The 15,381-nt window shown below is 45.6% G+C and overlaps 2 protein-coding genes across 5 annotated transcripts; both read left to right on the top strand.

Moving 5' to 3' along the window:
* Positions 1 to 118: 118 nt before the first annotated feature.
* Positions 119 to 1,057, top strand: LOC122533302 (NADH dehydrogenase [ubiquinone] 1 alpha subcomplex subunit 5). 2 transcript variants are annotated; one of them, XR_006307674.1, is made up of 4 exons: positions 119 to 271; positions 487 to 648; positions 737 to 972; positions 1,018 to 1,057. XR_006307674.1 is itself a non-coding variant. In XM_043662895.1 (3 exons), exons 1-3 carry the CDS (start codon positions 251 to 253, stop codon positions 908 to 910), a joined length of 357 nt encoding a protein of 118 aa, XP_043518830.1. In that variant the 5' UTR covers positions 119 to 250; the 3' UTR covers positions 911 to 1,057. The 2 variants fall into 2 exon arrangements, 1 of the variants encoding a protein (XP_043518830.1); XM_043662895.1 differs by having other exon boundaries at positions 737 to 1,057.
* A 104-nt stretch (positions 1,058 to 1,161) lies between these two features.
* On the top strand, positions 1,162 to 15,320 carry LOC122533300. Of its 3 annotated transcripts, none has more exons than XM_043662891.1 (9): positions 1,162 to 2,131; positions 8,724 to 9,087; positions 9,649 to 11,138; positions 11,202 to 11,394; positions 11,519 to 11,677; positions 11,777 to 13,389; positions 13,593 to 13,955; positions 14,108 to 14,236; positions 15,001 to 15,320. In XM_043662891.1, the coding sequence occupies exons 2-9, from the start codon at positions 8,812 to 8,814 to the stop codon at positions 15,191 to 15,193; spliced, it is 4,416 nt and encodes a 1,471-aa protein (XP_043518826.1). In that variant the 5' UTR covers positions 1,162 to 2,131; positions 8,724 to 8,811; the 3' UTR covers positions 15,194 to 15,320. The 3 variants fall into 3 exon arrangements, with proteins under 3 accessions (XP_043518826.1, XP_043518828.1, XP_043518827.1); XM_043662893.1 differs by having other exon boundaries at positions 13,596 to 13,955; XM_043662892.1 differs by lacking the exon at positions 1,162 to 2,131 and adding an exon at positions 2,525 to 3,274.
* The last annotated feature ends 61 nt before the right edge of the window (positions 15,321 to 15,381 follow it).

Below are 15,381 nucleotides of genomic sequence, written 5' to 3' on the forward strand. Positions count from 1 at the left end.
TAAGATGTGGAAGTGAGAAAAATTAATAAGAAATTATTCGATTTAAAAAATAAGAAAGAAGTTTAGGAAATGCACAATTTTCCAATTTAAATGTGTAACAAGTGTAGTTGACAGTTTATCATCGAGATAGCGGTGGTGCAGTAATACAGTGTTACCACTACAGAAAATAGGTTATACGGTTTTCTAGGTTGGGTTAAATTGGAAGCTGACCACTTAGTCTTTATTTGAAGTAGATCGTGCATGCACGATTATGGCAAAAGTACTGAAAAAGGTAATGTATCCATATATAACTCGATGCAATTAGTTAACTCGCTAATAATTGGATAATGTTTTTTATTACTTTTGAAATGACTTTGTTCTCATTCAAAACATAACCATATCAATAACCATTATAATACATATCTTGACATCTTTTCATCATGTTTTGCGATTAACGATTCATTTCGATAATTATTAATGTATTTTTAATAATATTTTTGTTCGCAGACTACGGGATTAACAGGAATTGCTGTGTGTGAACATCCTCGCGAGCGACTTCGTTTAATATACGATAGAATTTTGCGAGTTGCTGATAATTTTCCAAAAGATTATGTTTACAGGAAAGCCGTTGAAGATTTGGCTAAAGAAAGGAAAAATATTGTAGAACAGGTTATGTCTTATTTGATGATTCTTAGATACATCTCTGAATCGCAAGGGTGTATTTGTATGATGTATTGGTTTCAAATTGATGTTACAGAATGAAGACGTTGCTGTTATAGAACAAAAGATAGGACAAGGACAAATAGAAGAAGTAATAATTAGCGCGAGAGGCGAACTGTCTTTAATGCAAGATATGTTAAATCAAAAACCATGGGAAAATTTAATGGAACAAGCTCCACCGAATCAATGGACTTGGCCACCTCATAAGTAATTTTAGTTACCTTTCAAATATATAGCGAGTATTTAAATAAGCAAATGCTTATCGACGTTAATGTAATTTAACGTTAAAAACGTAATTTAACCAAATTTAACGTTAATGTAATTTAACGTTTAATAAAGGTTAAAATATCATAGATTATATTATACATTCATTGTATACAGGACATCATATCCATTTATGTGAAAGCAAATTCTTTTCAAGGTAAATAGGTAAGGTAGTTGCTAACAAGAGGCTACAAAACAAAGACTTATTTATATAATTGGTTTACGTTCGTTTCGTATTAACTTCGAGATCAAACGAGATGAAAAGGAGAATAACGTTTACGTATCTAGAGATATCCGTAAGGAACTCGGAAGATGCATTGCGATTTAAGCGAAAGAAAGAGGTGGCGAAACGTCGAACAGCTACGTCTAGTAGTTGGAACTTCAGAAGGAACGTCACATGACACACTCGTATAGAAGCTACGTTGAAAGGAATGCGGCAAGGAAAGAGATACGTAAGGGGGGGACAGAGGTCGGGGGAGGGACAATGCTACGCGTTACATGGTTAGGTGAAAAGGATGGAGAGATAGTAGGCAGGTTGGTAGATAGATGAAAGACGAGCGATGGTAGGAGAACGGTTTTAACCAGTGTTCGCAGAGGTGGGGGATTCGAGAATCGCCGTCCTCGCCGCCACCGTCGCTCAGTTCCGATTTCGCATCGCGTTCGAGGATGAGGACCGCGCGGATCGCACTCTCTTTCGAGCCGCCCTACCATTTAAACGCATCGTGCAATTCGACGATTTCGCTCTTTGTTTTCTCCTTCCTCTTTTCTCCTCTTTCCTCCTTTCTCTTTTTCCTACTTCTCTCCACTTTTGCAACTATTTTTCCCATTCTCTCCCTCCCACTGATCTTTTTTCTCATTCTCACTTTGTACCTCATTTTTCCCGTTGCCGTACCTACTTTCTCGTTTGCTTCTCATCACCCGAGTTTTGCTCATTCGTAATCGTTTCGCATATCGAAAGCACGATTACGAGTTTCGCGCATTCGACATTTGAAATTAAGTCGCTGTCGAGGGAATGCGCGTGTGCTACAGCGTACAGTAACCGTCGTTCGATCTCTAAGAAGAGAGGAGTATCGTATCGTATCGAAATATTCGCGACAGTGAGTAATACCGCGCAACTTGATTTTTACCTGTTGCCTGCTGTGTATCCTACGCTACCGCGCTAATTAAGGCAAGTATAAATATAATAACTCGGAGGAAATGGACGAAAAACATATATTCATTTCATCGCGATCATGCTGCTCGAAGTTTTCAATTTTTACGTTAACGAATTATAGTTCGATACTTTTTTGAGTAGTTTAAAGAACGAGAACCTTGAAGTTCATTATGGGAACGAAGATAATGCGAATTTGTATTCCGGCTATTTGCGATTTGCGGCCTCCTTTCGAGCGTATTGACTTTTCGCGCGACACGACGCAAGAGAAACTCTAAGAGTCTTTACATTCGAAATGGTTAACGAAAACGATGAGAGTATCACCCAGGAGATAATGTACACGGTAGATTCTAAGATCGGGAACAATACTCGTGGAAAAAACCGTGTCCCTGTTCCCGGATACAATGCGCGTAATTTCGTTGATTGTGCGACGAAACGAAAGCGGCAGGGATATTAACGTCGCTCGAACAAACGAGCGAAAACGGTTTCGCGGGAAATTTGTGTATACGCTGGTTTCTTCACTAATCTTCTCGATTCGTCGGTCGTACAGAATCTGTACGATCGCGATCGGTTATATTGTCGCGTGAGTCGGGAGAAATACCCGGAGGAATAGGCGAAATCGGAAGAAGGTTAACGCGCCGTGACGTTGGCCCGTTAGGTGCTTCCCGCTCAATGCACTTCTGCCGCGACCACTAGCTTTGTTTACACTTTAATCATTTCTGCAACGTGACGTTTTCTCAGTTCTTGTTCTCGGTTTTCTCTCACTTTTTTTCTGGATTCATAGCCAGCGTACTGAAGTATGAGGAACTTCCGAATAATTTCCCATTTCTTTCGGCGATAGTTTAATTTTTGTTCGGCGACACGGGTGAGAGAGATTGCAAGTGCGCGCCGATTGTTTTTCGCGGCGAGCAATTCTCGATCTGAAATTCCCCCTAGGTTACAGCCTAAACGTGATTAAAATGAGCAAGTCGTACAAGAAAATCGATCCGCCTTGCTGGTAACGTTTTGTTTTCTTACCGGTTTACCTTATCAGGTTCGGTGCAACGATGTGGGGCTATCTAAGGATAATACGACCGAGAGAGCTGTCCAAGGTTAATCGACAACCTTTTCTCGCGTGTTTTACGAACGAGAAAGCTGTACACCGGGACGTCCGATCGGCGCGTAAGAAAGTTTTCTTTTCTTTTTCTGTCTTTTCTTTAGGAAAATTTGACTTACGCGCGCGTACGATACGATCGCAAGTTTATTCGCGCAGTCGCAGTTGCTTCGTATTGCAACTAACATGCAATAACTTACGACAGTAAGTACACGCACGGTTTTCATTCCCTGCCGAATTAACGAAGCTTTCGCTCGGTAGTTTCCAATTTAATGAGACAGTATCTCACGAGCTGCGAAACGCGAGTCGTGAAGCCGACGGTCCTATTACCCTCCTCGCTTCCTTGAGAACGCGGTTGACTTCTCGCACGAGAGACTGTCGGCTCTTTTCTTTTCTTACACTCGTCGTTTCTTCAATGCGCGGATGATTACGGTCCGTTTCGCTTCGTTTCATTCTGCTACTCATCCATTCCGTTTCGTTCGATTCCGTTTGACTAGGCGCGTTAATTTCACGCCGTTTCCCTTCCTCGGTCAAACATCAAAATCTAACGAAGGCTCTCTTAATACTCGAGGCGTCTCTCGGTAAAGGATAGATTTCAAAACGGCCACGTCTCTCCCGGGATATCAAGAAAAAGATCATTCGGGTCTTTTGAACGCATCGCTGTTTGTTCTTTGCGCAAACACAGCTTTCACTTCTGGCTGACTCTTGCCATTTGCCCTTCAGCGTCGAGGACGTCACAATCCTGAGCATTGAGTTATCGCCGCTGGCGTGCTATCCTTTTGTCAGCCAATAGAACTATGAATTACACGAGTATAGTTCGCGATTCTGATTAGAAACGATGCTCGTAGGATCGCGTTCGCGGATGAGGTATGCGAAAAAGATATGATTACGAAACTTTCCCCATTCCACGTACGTACTTACTTGCGAGGAATCGCGATTCCGCGCAACGCAGGAAATTTCGCAACGAACGGCTCATCTCGCATGAAAGAGTCGCGCGTACGAGCGAAGGCGCGATTGACCTGGTTTTTTCTTGACGCTAGTTTCCCGATAATGCGACGGCAGTCAAAGTATCGCGACTCGAACGAGGTCAGCAAGTTGACAATGATGATGACGATGGTGTGAAACGTGAGAGTGCAAATAGAGAGTTGTAAAAAAAAAAAAAGAAGAGATACGAGAAGACGAAATATGTGGCGCGCACGTATATGCATATTGTATAATTATTAGAAAGTTCATGGTGGTAGAAGTGACAGTTGGATCGAGTAGGGGAACTCTTGGTACTCCGAATATTTACCGAATACCGAACAGACGGTCGTCACCCCTTTGATTACCAATCGCATCTACCTCCGCTCCGTGGTCCGAACGAAAAGTTCCGCACTCTTCCATTCTCGCATCGATACTTCCCCCTCTCTCCCCCCCCCCCTCGTCTCTCATTCTCTCTTTTTCCCTTCCGTCTCTCCCTCGTTAAGTCTTCACCCCTCTCTCGTGCAACTAGCTCTCTCTTCGCCGGTATATGTAAGTACATTGCGCGGCTGCCTTCACCATATAGATAACGTATACGCACACACGCTCTTCCCTCCCTTCTCTTTTCTCCACCTTTCGCTCAATCGTTCTGCGAACCTTGCTACATAGCTTTCCTTCCGCATACCAAAATTCCTGGGAAACGACGCTGAGAAAATAATTCCGAACGAGCGTCGTTTTCTTTTTTTTTTTTTTTTCTTTCTTTTCCTTTTTTTTTTTTTTCGCTTTTGCCATCGTTCTCTCGTTTCTGACTTCCTACGGCTCGTTCGTTCGATCCGCGGCGATTTTGCGCTCCTGCTAGCGGACACGCATGCGTACTACAGGTGCGAATGGAATAGGCGCGGCACAGTGCACTTGCGCGACTCTGACTGACCCAGATGCCTCGCGAATATAAAACCCATCCGTACTCGTTCTCGATATCCTGCCGTTCTCTTCTAAGAATCCTTCCATCTCTTCCTCTACTTCTTCTGCATCCATTCCTTACTTCCTTTTCTTTCGGCTCGAGAATCGCGAATCAGTGTGTTTTTGTAAATTACCTTGTTCCAGGGGAGTCGTCGTCATTCGTTTGTCATTTGCGTTTCGATCTGGCAATCGTTCCAGATCGGCTGGGGATACGCCCAGCTGAAATGATTCTTGGACGTTTCGATCGGAGACGCATCGCATTTTTGCGCGGGAATGCAACTCCAGCGACTAGAAACGTAGACCGAACGAGCAAACGACAAGACCTACCAACGATCGGGCAGTTAAACGATAACCGGTTATGCGTTTCGTTCGCTCTCCTTCCGTGGAACTCGCCTTCGTTCCTGGATAGCGTTCGACGCTTTTGCTTTCCCTTCTCTTTGTCCTCTATATTTCTTTTCCGCCTGCCGATAAACTAGCAATTCCTCGCGTACCACCAGCGAAACGAATGATCATCAGCCGCCTGCTGCTCCGTTTCGCCGCTCCATGGTCCTCGTCTTGCGATGCTAGCTACTGGATACGCAGAAGCTGCATTTGAATTAGGCGTTAGCCACAGTTGATCACAGTTCAATGTTCAAACCGACTGAAGCTGCTTTTAAAAGTTCGATCGACCTTAAGTTGTCCCAAATTTCGTTCGTACGAGCATAGTGTCAACGATTTCCGATTCGTTCAACTACAAGTAAACTATTCGTCTATTCTTGGACCAGACATTGTATCAGTTTGTTCGACGTTTACGCAAGCCATTGTAGACTCGTAAACGTCCAATGAAAAATTGTGTATTGCGTGTATGTAGTTGGACGAACGGAAACGATCGTCGAAGGAATTTTTGCGGCGAAACGACGAAAGAGGAAGCAGCGCACATACTAGCAAATACGGAAATCGGACGGTCGATTACAGCGCAGCGTAATACATACGGCATTCGAACCGTTACGAGAGAAATCGAGGCGAAGGTCCGACGCGCAACATCGGCCTAAGATCGTGCAACTATTCGGCCAACGACTCGTGTTCCGTGAAGCGAGCTAACGATCCACGACTAATCGTCGTACCTGTACGATCAACTTTGCCATGTCAGAGACGAAACGATCGCTCCTTCTTCTCCACTTCGCTTCCTTTCGTCGTTCTCCTTCTTATCGTTCTCCCCTTTGTTCCATTCCGTTGATTCAGCTAGGAATAGGCCACGGGAGAACGCGCGATATCGATCGATTCAGTTTCCGTGCTACCGTCCGGAATCGACCATCTGTTCTCCAGTCTCTTTCCGTTTTCTAGATTGATTTATTCAGATTCCTTTCGCATATTTATTTTGCTAAAATAGAACCCTTCAACACAATTGATTAGCTTAGTGGCAAATTGAGTAATAAGGGGGGGAAAAATATATGTGTACGTCGTATATGACAGAAGTTTAATGTTCAAACTTCGCCACTCACGTGTCGAAGATAAATGCCATTACAAAAGTTACAACAAAAATATAAAACACAAAGCTACACGTTACTTATGGAGTGCGTTATGAAGTGCGTTGTCTCTTCAAAGTGAAAAATAAAATTAAAATCAATGTATTATTAACTTTATGACGGATCGAATTTTATCCAATATTCCTTCGCGCGTAGCTTTGATTTTTTGCAGTTAATTTATCCCGTGTAAATAAATTAAAATTCTTGTAAATTTTTGCTTTTAATGTCCTCCATAAGTAGAAATCTAAAGACGTAAAGTCAGGACTTGTCGACTTGTCGACCAATTCATCGTTGATTCTATTTGTCGTACTGTCATATTTTCGTTATAACTTGTTAACGAAGCGTTTGCAGACGTTTTTGTTACGCTGGCGAAGTTTGAACACAGGGATACGAAGGGAAATGAAACAGAAATTAAACTACAGTATTACGTATCAAGGGAGATGTCTGTGATTAACTATGCAATCGCACGATATGTGATGTTGTTCATTGTCAGTGACTTCTTGATGGAATATTGAACATATTGTGGACATACTCTTCCGTCCATCGAATTTCGATGATGGAACGCATCCGCGGCTTGGAAAGCGAAGAGAGAACAGGCTAACGTCGCGACTTGTCTGCTCTCACCGGATATACCAGATCGAACTTGTCCGCGTTCTCCTGGAGGACTTTCTTTTTCGCACGTGGACCGCGACCTCGATCCGATTTACCCGTGTGCCGCTGCTTCTCTCCCCTTCGTTCTCTTTATCTTTGATACGTGCCCGATTTGTCGATTATTAACCACCGAGCTAATTGGAATATATACGCGGCGATCGGTATAATAAAATGAACGGCCGAACGAGCGAAGGTCGAGGAAGCGTTACGACGAGAATGCCTTTCGGCGCAGCTTTCTCTTCGCTTTTACGCAATAATGCAACGTCGGGAATGTCTGTCTCAGCCGAAAACACTTGACTTACAAGGCGTTTGACCGAAAAAAATCGCTTGTTTTCTGATTTCTCGATTGTGGAATTAAATTTGGTAACTTATGATCAGGGCTGACCATCCTAGAAACAATACCCCTGCAATAAACATATTTCGTCTCTTTCTGTGAAAAAAATAACTCTACAATGATATCTTAAGAATGAATGAATGAATGAATCTTTATTTCAGCCTCTCGGCCTAGAAATAGACCTCAGTGCCTTACATTATTCTTTACATATTGTTTTCCGTTTTAATCCTTTACATCTAGTATTGCATGCTTTAACCTATCCTTGTACTATACGTAATGATACCTTAAGAAGCCATGATGTTGAACTAGACTCTCGTGTATGATTGTGTACTCCGAATATTGGTTACCGAAACTTTATAAATTGATGAAGAATAATAAATCGCCTGTGTATTTTGCAGAAAGAGAGGCAGACGATTCAAAAGAAGAATGATTCCCTAAATGTCCTCCTTAATATATATTTATATTTCGTATATAATTTATAACTATTTTTCCAGCCCCAAAAACTTACCGCTTTGTGCCTAGTAGAGCTTATAACGAAACATCAATGAACAACAAATTTTCAACGGATAAAAAGAAATTCATGTACGTCGATCGGATAAAAACCTAACCCATCAGGGAAAAGGACATTCTCTTAGTTACCAACATATTTATCACGAGCTATCAGAACCAAAAGCAGACTTGAAAGCGCTTCATTTCTCGGCGCACTCCTCGCCGGCCTCGATTCTATCTCTCGCGCTGATTTGTTCGCGACGTGATCAATCCAGATCGAGCTGATCGGTTCCGAAAAATGCAGCAATGTGCACGCAATCTATCGGGCCGTCCGTCGATTTATCGAGCCTCTCGCACCAATTCGAACCCGTTAGGCAAAAACCGTTACCACTGGTATCGAACGCGGCTAGTCTTCTCTTCGATTCGCTTGATTCGTCTCCACGGACGAGCAACGTTCCCTCGGGTAACGAGTAGGGTCTCCCTATCCTACGAATAAACGACGGTGTTCAAGTTAAGTTCGCGATGACCTGCGAAACAGAATGACAGGAATATATATATATATGATAAATCGGCAGCACAAAGGAATGGGAAAAGAAAGCGAGTATGATGAAATTGCAGAGAATCGGAAGCAGCGACGAATGCACGAACGATGGAGGACCGGTGGCGGTTTCCATAGCTGCAGCGAGGACGCCGTAGGGTCTTCGAGATGGGCAATAATGGGAGCAGCACTCGGGATCAGCAGGCTGCGTCCGTGTGCTCGAACGGGTTGAGCGTGCAAGATGGAGCGAGCCGAGGTTGGTCCCAGTCGTTCCCTCGGGAGATAACGAGGCACAGATCGCAGCCAACCGCGGCGCGTAAGGTTCTTCCTGAACCACCGAATCAAAGGCTACGCGCTACCGATAATGGAAACATCATACACAACGGCGGAACGATCAGCGGTCGGAGAGCACCCACGTTCGCGTCGTCCCGCGATCTTGCCAAGGTAAAGCAAATTGCTTCGCATCCTCCACTTTTAACCTCTTGCGCTGGAATGACGTGCCATGCAAGGACAAAATTGCAATATTTTCTCAGTTTTCAAGTATATTTCAGTATAACCCAGTGATATCATACCGACGAGTTCAAAAGGAAAGCGACGTGGCCACTCGTTATGGTCCGCAATCAGTTGCCAGCGCAAATGGTTAAACAATTTTCCATCTTCTTTGTCAGACTGTTAAGTCTCTTTCGTGTAATACTCTCAGATCTAGGTTCGTTAACTATCGATTGATATTACAAACAGAACGTGTGAACGGGGTTAACTCTCGGTCCTTTACAATCCATAGATTTAGAACTTTAGTGCACAGATAATGTCATCAAACAAATGGTAACATCTTTTGCGAATTAACGTGTTAATGCATGCTATCCGTATTTCCTTTCTATTCAACTGAATAAATTAAATTACACACGCTCGAAATGGCAACTCACGTTTACAGTAACGCTGCAAAAACTTGGCTCGCTGTAAGTAAGTAAAATAACGAAAATCAGCCTTAATCATTTTCTGTTACAGCGTACATGCAACGAGCCTCCGTTTCGAGAGAGAAGCTGTTCCGCCTCGAACCTCGTCCAACCTTGTTCAAGAAGGATCGACCGGCACTGCTGTCGTTATCGCGCCGATGATTCGAGTCGGTCGGAGGCAAACGCGAGCTCCGCCAATTTGAAGAAATTCGGCAGTGAGCCTGATCTTCGCTGTTCTCCGGAGCTTGTCTATCCTTCGATGCCTAGCCGCTCCGATCCAGCAGCGAGCAACTCGATCGACACAGAGGAGACCGCTCGGTCGTCGTTCGGCTGTTACCGCTACGGCAAGGAGACGAAGGACCGGCTTGAAAGCGGATACAGGGCTAGGAAAAAGTACAAAGCCCCTGCTCCGCCATCGTCCGCCGTTGTCTCCTCTAATCTCCACGGAAGCTCGTCGCCCGCCAGCGAATCTCGTTCCTCGCGAGACCTCGACACCCGTTACCATCCCCATTCGCATGCCCCTTCCCGCTCGCATCCTCATTCTCACGTCCATCACCATCGTTACCAAGTTCAACCGCCGCCGCGGAGATCCCGGTTGTTCAAAACTCGCGCCGAATCGAAGAAAGCCCAAATTAGCTGGCAGTTATCACCGTCGTTTGATCACGATCGCGAGAGGACGAAACTTTCGCAACGCGACGACGCGTCCAGCCAATGGAACGGCGCTCCTCGTTCACGGACGAGTCAACATTCCGACACCGAAGTGGCGGCGGCTGACTCGTTGTCCATCGATCGGCGTGATCGTAATCGCGATCGCTCGACGAACGTCAACGACCATCGCCATCATCACGGTGCCAGGCATCCTCAGGATCATGGAAAGAACACGCTTCAGAGGAGCATGAGCAGCCCAGAGTTTCAAGCGGAGTTGATACGAGTGGCGAAGAGAGTTCGCGACAAGTTGGACTCGAGCGAGACGGTTCTCGACGAACCCACGCACGATCGTCGAGCCAGTCGTTTCGATACGGAAGCGACGATCAGTTGCGTTGATCGACGACCACCGAGTCGTCGACGTAACGAGATCGAAGATGCAGGAGGAGAGAGTCGCGGTGATAGCAAGGAACGAGATCGACGTGGGCGATACGAAGATCGATCAGTGGAACGACGGCCGAGCGGCGATCCGGTCGATAATTCTGAAAACGGCAATCGTAAAACTGACGGTGGTGTCGGCCGCGATGTGACCGCCAAGTCGAACCAACGTCGTCGAACTTACGAGAGTCCGGCATTGCTGGATTGTTCCGCGAACGATGCTGTCGAGAGCCCTAAGCCAGTCGAACCACGACGGATCTCGCAGCAACAGAACTCGGATCCTGGCAGACGGAACGACCATTGGTCGAAGATCGTTTCGGCGAAGCGACCTCTTGATCAGAGATGGTCTGATGTCTCGATAACGGGGAACTCGGAACTGCGATCGCGTGGCAACGAGTGCGTCGGAGAAACGAGCAACCCCGTCTCGAACGAACGATCCGAGGGAGAACAGGATCAAGCGTAAGTTGTTTCTCACAGATTCTAGTAGTCTAGTAATCTAACGTTTTCTCCTTCGATTTCTAGATTCGCCTCGATGACACCGAAGACTTTTTACTTCGGTATGAACGAGGATTCCATCGCCGAGTCTCGCAACCATCAGGATCAAGATCCTGGAGGAAAGGCGATCCTCGAGTCCGAGGCGAAACTTCTGAACCGTGATCGAGGAGACGGCAGAGCTTCCTTTATCGCGGATGCTACCGACGACACGGACGATAATGTGAGTCTGTTCTCTTTTCTCTGTTCTCATCGAACAAATGCTAATAATAATAGCAAAAATAAAAAAGAATTCTTCGCTTCACGAACTATCTAATCGACCGTGCATTTGGATGCTTTTGTTTCAGGAAAGAAGCGTCGTGGAAAATATCTCGTTGAAACTGCGTCCGACCTTGCCGAAGAAACAGTTGGAAATTCCGCGATTCTCACCGTCGGCTGCGTGGAGGTTACTCTCGACGTTGGAAACGCCGGGCCCGAGTATGAGCACCGCCAGTGAAGAAGTTCCGGTTCGTAGTTGCAAAAATATACGAGATACTTATTAACACCAAGACGCACCAAATGTGCAAATAGTCATCGTAGTAATCGTGTGTTCGCTTTTGCTTTAGGTGATGTTCGAGGAGCGAATAGAGCGGCTTTCGAGGCCACCGCCGCCTTTCCCGCTGTCATTAGGGCCTCGCAGTTGGCACGACAAGTCCGGAGATTCTGGAATATCGGGTGATGCCGGTGCCGGCAACGAGGACTCCTTCGAGGTCAGCACGATCAACAGGATAAAAACGACAGTAACGAGGCCGGCATGGACGCCGCAACAGGATTTAGGAGAGGAATCGAGTAGCGACGCCGGTGTCGATTCGCCACCACCTTTGTCCACACCGTTAAAATACCATTCCCCGCGAGCGCACGTCTTCTCTCTATCGTTGCCCAGAGACGAAGCCAGAACGACGTGTCTCTGCGCTCCGGAAACTAAAACCAGGGAAGCGTCCGCGTTCAATTCCCTTCAGAAGCTCAAGAGGTCGGTTTCTGGAGCATTCGGCATAGGCTCACACGAGCATCAAAGAAAGTGTACTCGCGACCTCCTCGACGATAACTGGTTACTATCGACCAGTGCTCCTACCTCGTTGCAGCACAGTCGCGTCCGCATCGAAGCAACGCGAATCTCACCGTCTGCTTGGAGACCGTTTCTGCATCGAGATCGCGACGCTCGACGTGTCCAACGACGTAGCGACGACGATGACGACGATAATGACAATGACGACGACGACGACGACGACGATGAACACGATCACGATCACGATTTGGACCACAATATCGTCGATGACGATTTGCCAGAAGACGAAGATGAACGAATCAAACGCGATCACGCCAAGATCAAAGAAAATGACTTTCCCGTTATCATGAAACCTCCGTCTTTTTCGTACCTTACGCCTGGTGGACACGTGATGTACCTGCCGGAAATGAACGAAACGAAACATCGTGGGCAAAATTTGAGGGGTAAGAAGGCTGGTGCTACCGATTGCACGGTGATTACCAGCTGCGAACGAAATACCGCAGAACAGAGCGGCTGTCTCGTTGAAATTACGCCTTTCCGATCAAGAACGTCGAAGAATGCCAAACGAAATGGCAACGACGACGACAATGGCAACGAAGAACGAACTGAACAGGTGAACGATCGTGAAGAAGACGAGGAGGAAGACGACGAGGAAAGGGAAGAAGAAGCAGAAGAGGACGATAACGAACGCGAGGACGAAGAAGAGACTAAAGTCAGCAACGTGTCGAAACGACGATGCAAAAGTTCGAAAAATCGCGTCAACGACTCCAGAGACGTTAACCAGTTCTCGACTTGTGCCGAATCGCGCGAGAATGTCAGCCAGCCGAAGCAAAGGAGAATGTTCTCGCCTTCTTCGAACGACGAGCGAGGGACAGCGAATCCATGGAATTCCAAGCATCCTTCCAGCTTCGACGCGACTGAAGTGGCGAAACCCCAAAGGAAAACTAATTCAAGGAGCAAAAGATTCACATTCCAGTCAACAGTCAGACAGATAGAGAGACGGCGGTTAGCCGAGAAGCTGTCGAGGGAAGTTGAAGCGAAGGAACGGCAGAGAAAGGGTGAACTCGAGGCGATGCGTAAAGTGGAGGAGGAGTTCCAGCGAAAACGTGCCAAAGAGAAGGCGAATATCAGGCAACAGTTGCGCCTTTTCAAAGAGATGGAGGAGAATTTCAAGTAAGCATGTCCGATTTTGACTTCTGACCGACTTTCAGATTGAATCTCTTCAATTTCAACATCGTTGGGCAAATATTTTTTTATCAGTCTGTTCTCTTCATCTGGATTCTGCAATTTTGCCAAGTTCAATGATAAATTGACCTAGCTAGCTAGCCAGACTATCGTGCTACAACTCCGTATCTCGAGAACATTTGTTGTTGCAGTAGTTTGCCGACTACCGACTGGGATGGCTCGCAGTTGTCCCGCGCGGATCCGGACGGCGCACCCTCATCCACCGCGTCTTCACCGACTTCGTTGCCGATCGGCAATTCGTCCACCATCACGGCCAGCAAACGTGACTCGGATTCCACGAAACAGCCTCGCGCCGAGCGGAAAGGATATCGGCCAAAGTATTACGATTGGTCACCGGACACTTCCAATCATTTGGACAATCACAGGCAAACCACCGTTCATCCAAAGGTGGTTTGCGACATTCCGAAAAGTTCGCCAGTTTTCGTCGACGCGAACGTTCATCCTAGCAAGCCACCGATTACGTCCAACTCCACCCCAAAATCCGATAATTACAGGTAACTGTTTTAATTTAATCACATCGGTATCGTTTAGTAATATCTGCATATTTTCCTTTTTTACGTATTTCAAAAGGGTCCGTGAAATAAACGAAATAAATATCGCGACATAGGTCCCGTGCCTCACCCAAGACGTTTCGTTTCTCCTATAGGAAAGATTTCGCGCACGGTACTGTGGCAACTAAAACCTCTTTCGCCAGTAGCGACAGCGAGCTCTCGCAGCCGAACACCAGGCCACATTCCAGACAGAACGGAATCAAGAGCAAACCTCTTCGACCTAGGTAGGTTCGAGCACGCGGAACCTCGATTTCTCGGTGAATCGAAAGCGTCGAGAAACGTTTTCATCGCCATTCGTGTAAAGTCGTTGCCGCGTGTTGATGTAGACCTTAAATATAGCACACGATACCTATATGGTATTGGAGCTCTTAATGAAACGTACCGGAACGCCTATTTTACCTTTTATACGATGCCTTCTGTTCTTGCTTCGTTCCTATTTCCATTCGTGCTCCATTCACGATTTCTAATTGTCGTTGGCTCCTCGTTTTTACATTTCGCGCAGATTTTCACGGACGAGCATGACGTAGAAATAATCCTAACGCCTCTAGTCATCTAACAACGCTTCGTAAAAGCTAAGTTCATATCGTGCATGGATCCGCGACGCTAAAACGACTCGCTTTCGAAGGGAGAGCGTTCGAACGATCGATCGATACGCGTCGTTTTACATTTTACAATTGAAGAGATTGCTGCATTAGGTAACTCAACTTTCGGACAATTTTAATAGATAATTTTAGTAAAAAAAGCAAGTACTATTTCAATTTATGGCGATTTGTCGCAGCTCACATTATTTTTTTTTAAATGTAAAAAAAGTTGAGCTACCTCCTTCTTGCTGCAAATACTTTGATCGCGATCTCGCGATTCGCAATTTGAAGCTTGAAAACGCTTAGCCAAGGACACGAATCGTCGAGTCGTTCGAAAGATTTTTCCGTCGAACGCTAAGAGCGAGACAAGTTGGAACGAAGACAAACAGCGAACGAACGTTGAGCAGGTCCGGTAGTCCAGTGCGAAGCGTGGGCGCAGCAACATCCGAGGAAGATTTGTCGCTACCGGTAGAACCAACGAAACGCCCAAGGAATCCCACCCACGATTTTATACTAAGCGGAGTACAACCGTTTACGAAACAGAAAGCATATAGGCCGATTTCTTTCAATCCTCATTCACCTCCACCAATTCCCAGTTAATTTCCCCTCTCCTTAATCCATCTACTCAACATTTTTCACAGCAAAACCGACAGTATCGTGTAAAATTTATAATTTATATATATTTACTACGACTTTATATATCATTATTATTGCTATTATTATTATTATGTATATAACGCGGTGTATATATGTAACATAATCAAATAAAATAACATCTTATTTTGACG

The sequence above is a fragment of the Frieseomelitta varia genome, unplaced genomic scaffold (genome assembly GCF_011392965.1).
Source record: "Frieseomelitta varia isolate USP_RPSP 00005682 unplaced genomic scaffold, Fvar_1.2 scaffold_518, whole genome shotgun sequence".
NCBI lineage: Eukaryota > Metazoa > Arthropoda > Insecta > Hymenoptera > Apidae > Frieseomelitta > Frieseomelitta varia.

Bases quoted from the DNA above. Each gene is read 5' to 3' on its own strand.
- LOC122533302 (XM_043662895.1), top strand. From the start codon at position 251: ATGGCAAAAGTACTGAAAAAG. The intron at 272-486 runs GTAATGTATCCA...TTTTGTTCGCAG, and splicing joins TGGCAAAAGTACTGAAAAAG to ACTACGGGATTAACAGGAAT. The intron at 649-736 runs GTTATGTCTTAT...TTGATGTTACAG, and splicing joins GGAAAAATATTGTAGAACAG to AATGAAGACGTTGCTGTTAT.
- LOC122533300 (XM_043662891.1), top strand. From the start codon at position 8,812: ATGGGCAATAATGGGAGCAGCACTCGGGATCAGCAGGCTGCGTCCGTG. The intron at 11,678-11,776 runs GTTCGTAGTTGC...CTTTTGCTTTAG, and splicing joins CCGCCAGTGAAGAAGTTCCG to GTGATGTTCGAGGAGCGAAT. The intron at 13,390-13,592 runs GTAAGCATGTCC...TTGTTGTTGCAG, and splicing joins GAGATGGAGGAGAATTTCAA to TAGTTTGCCGACTACCGACT.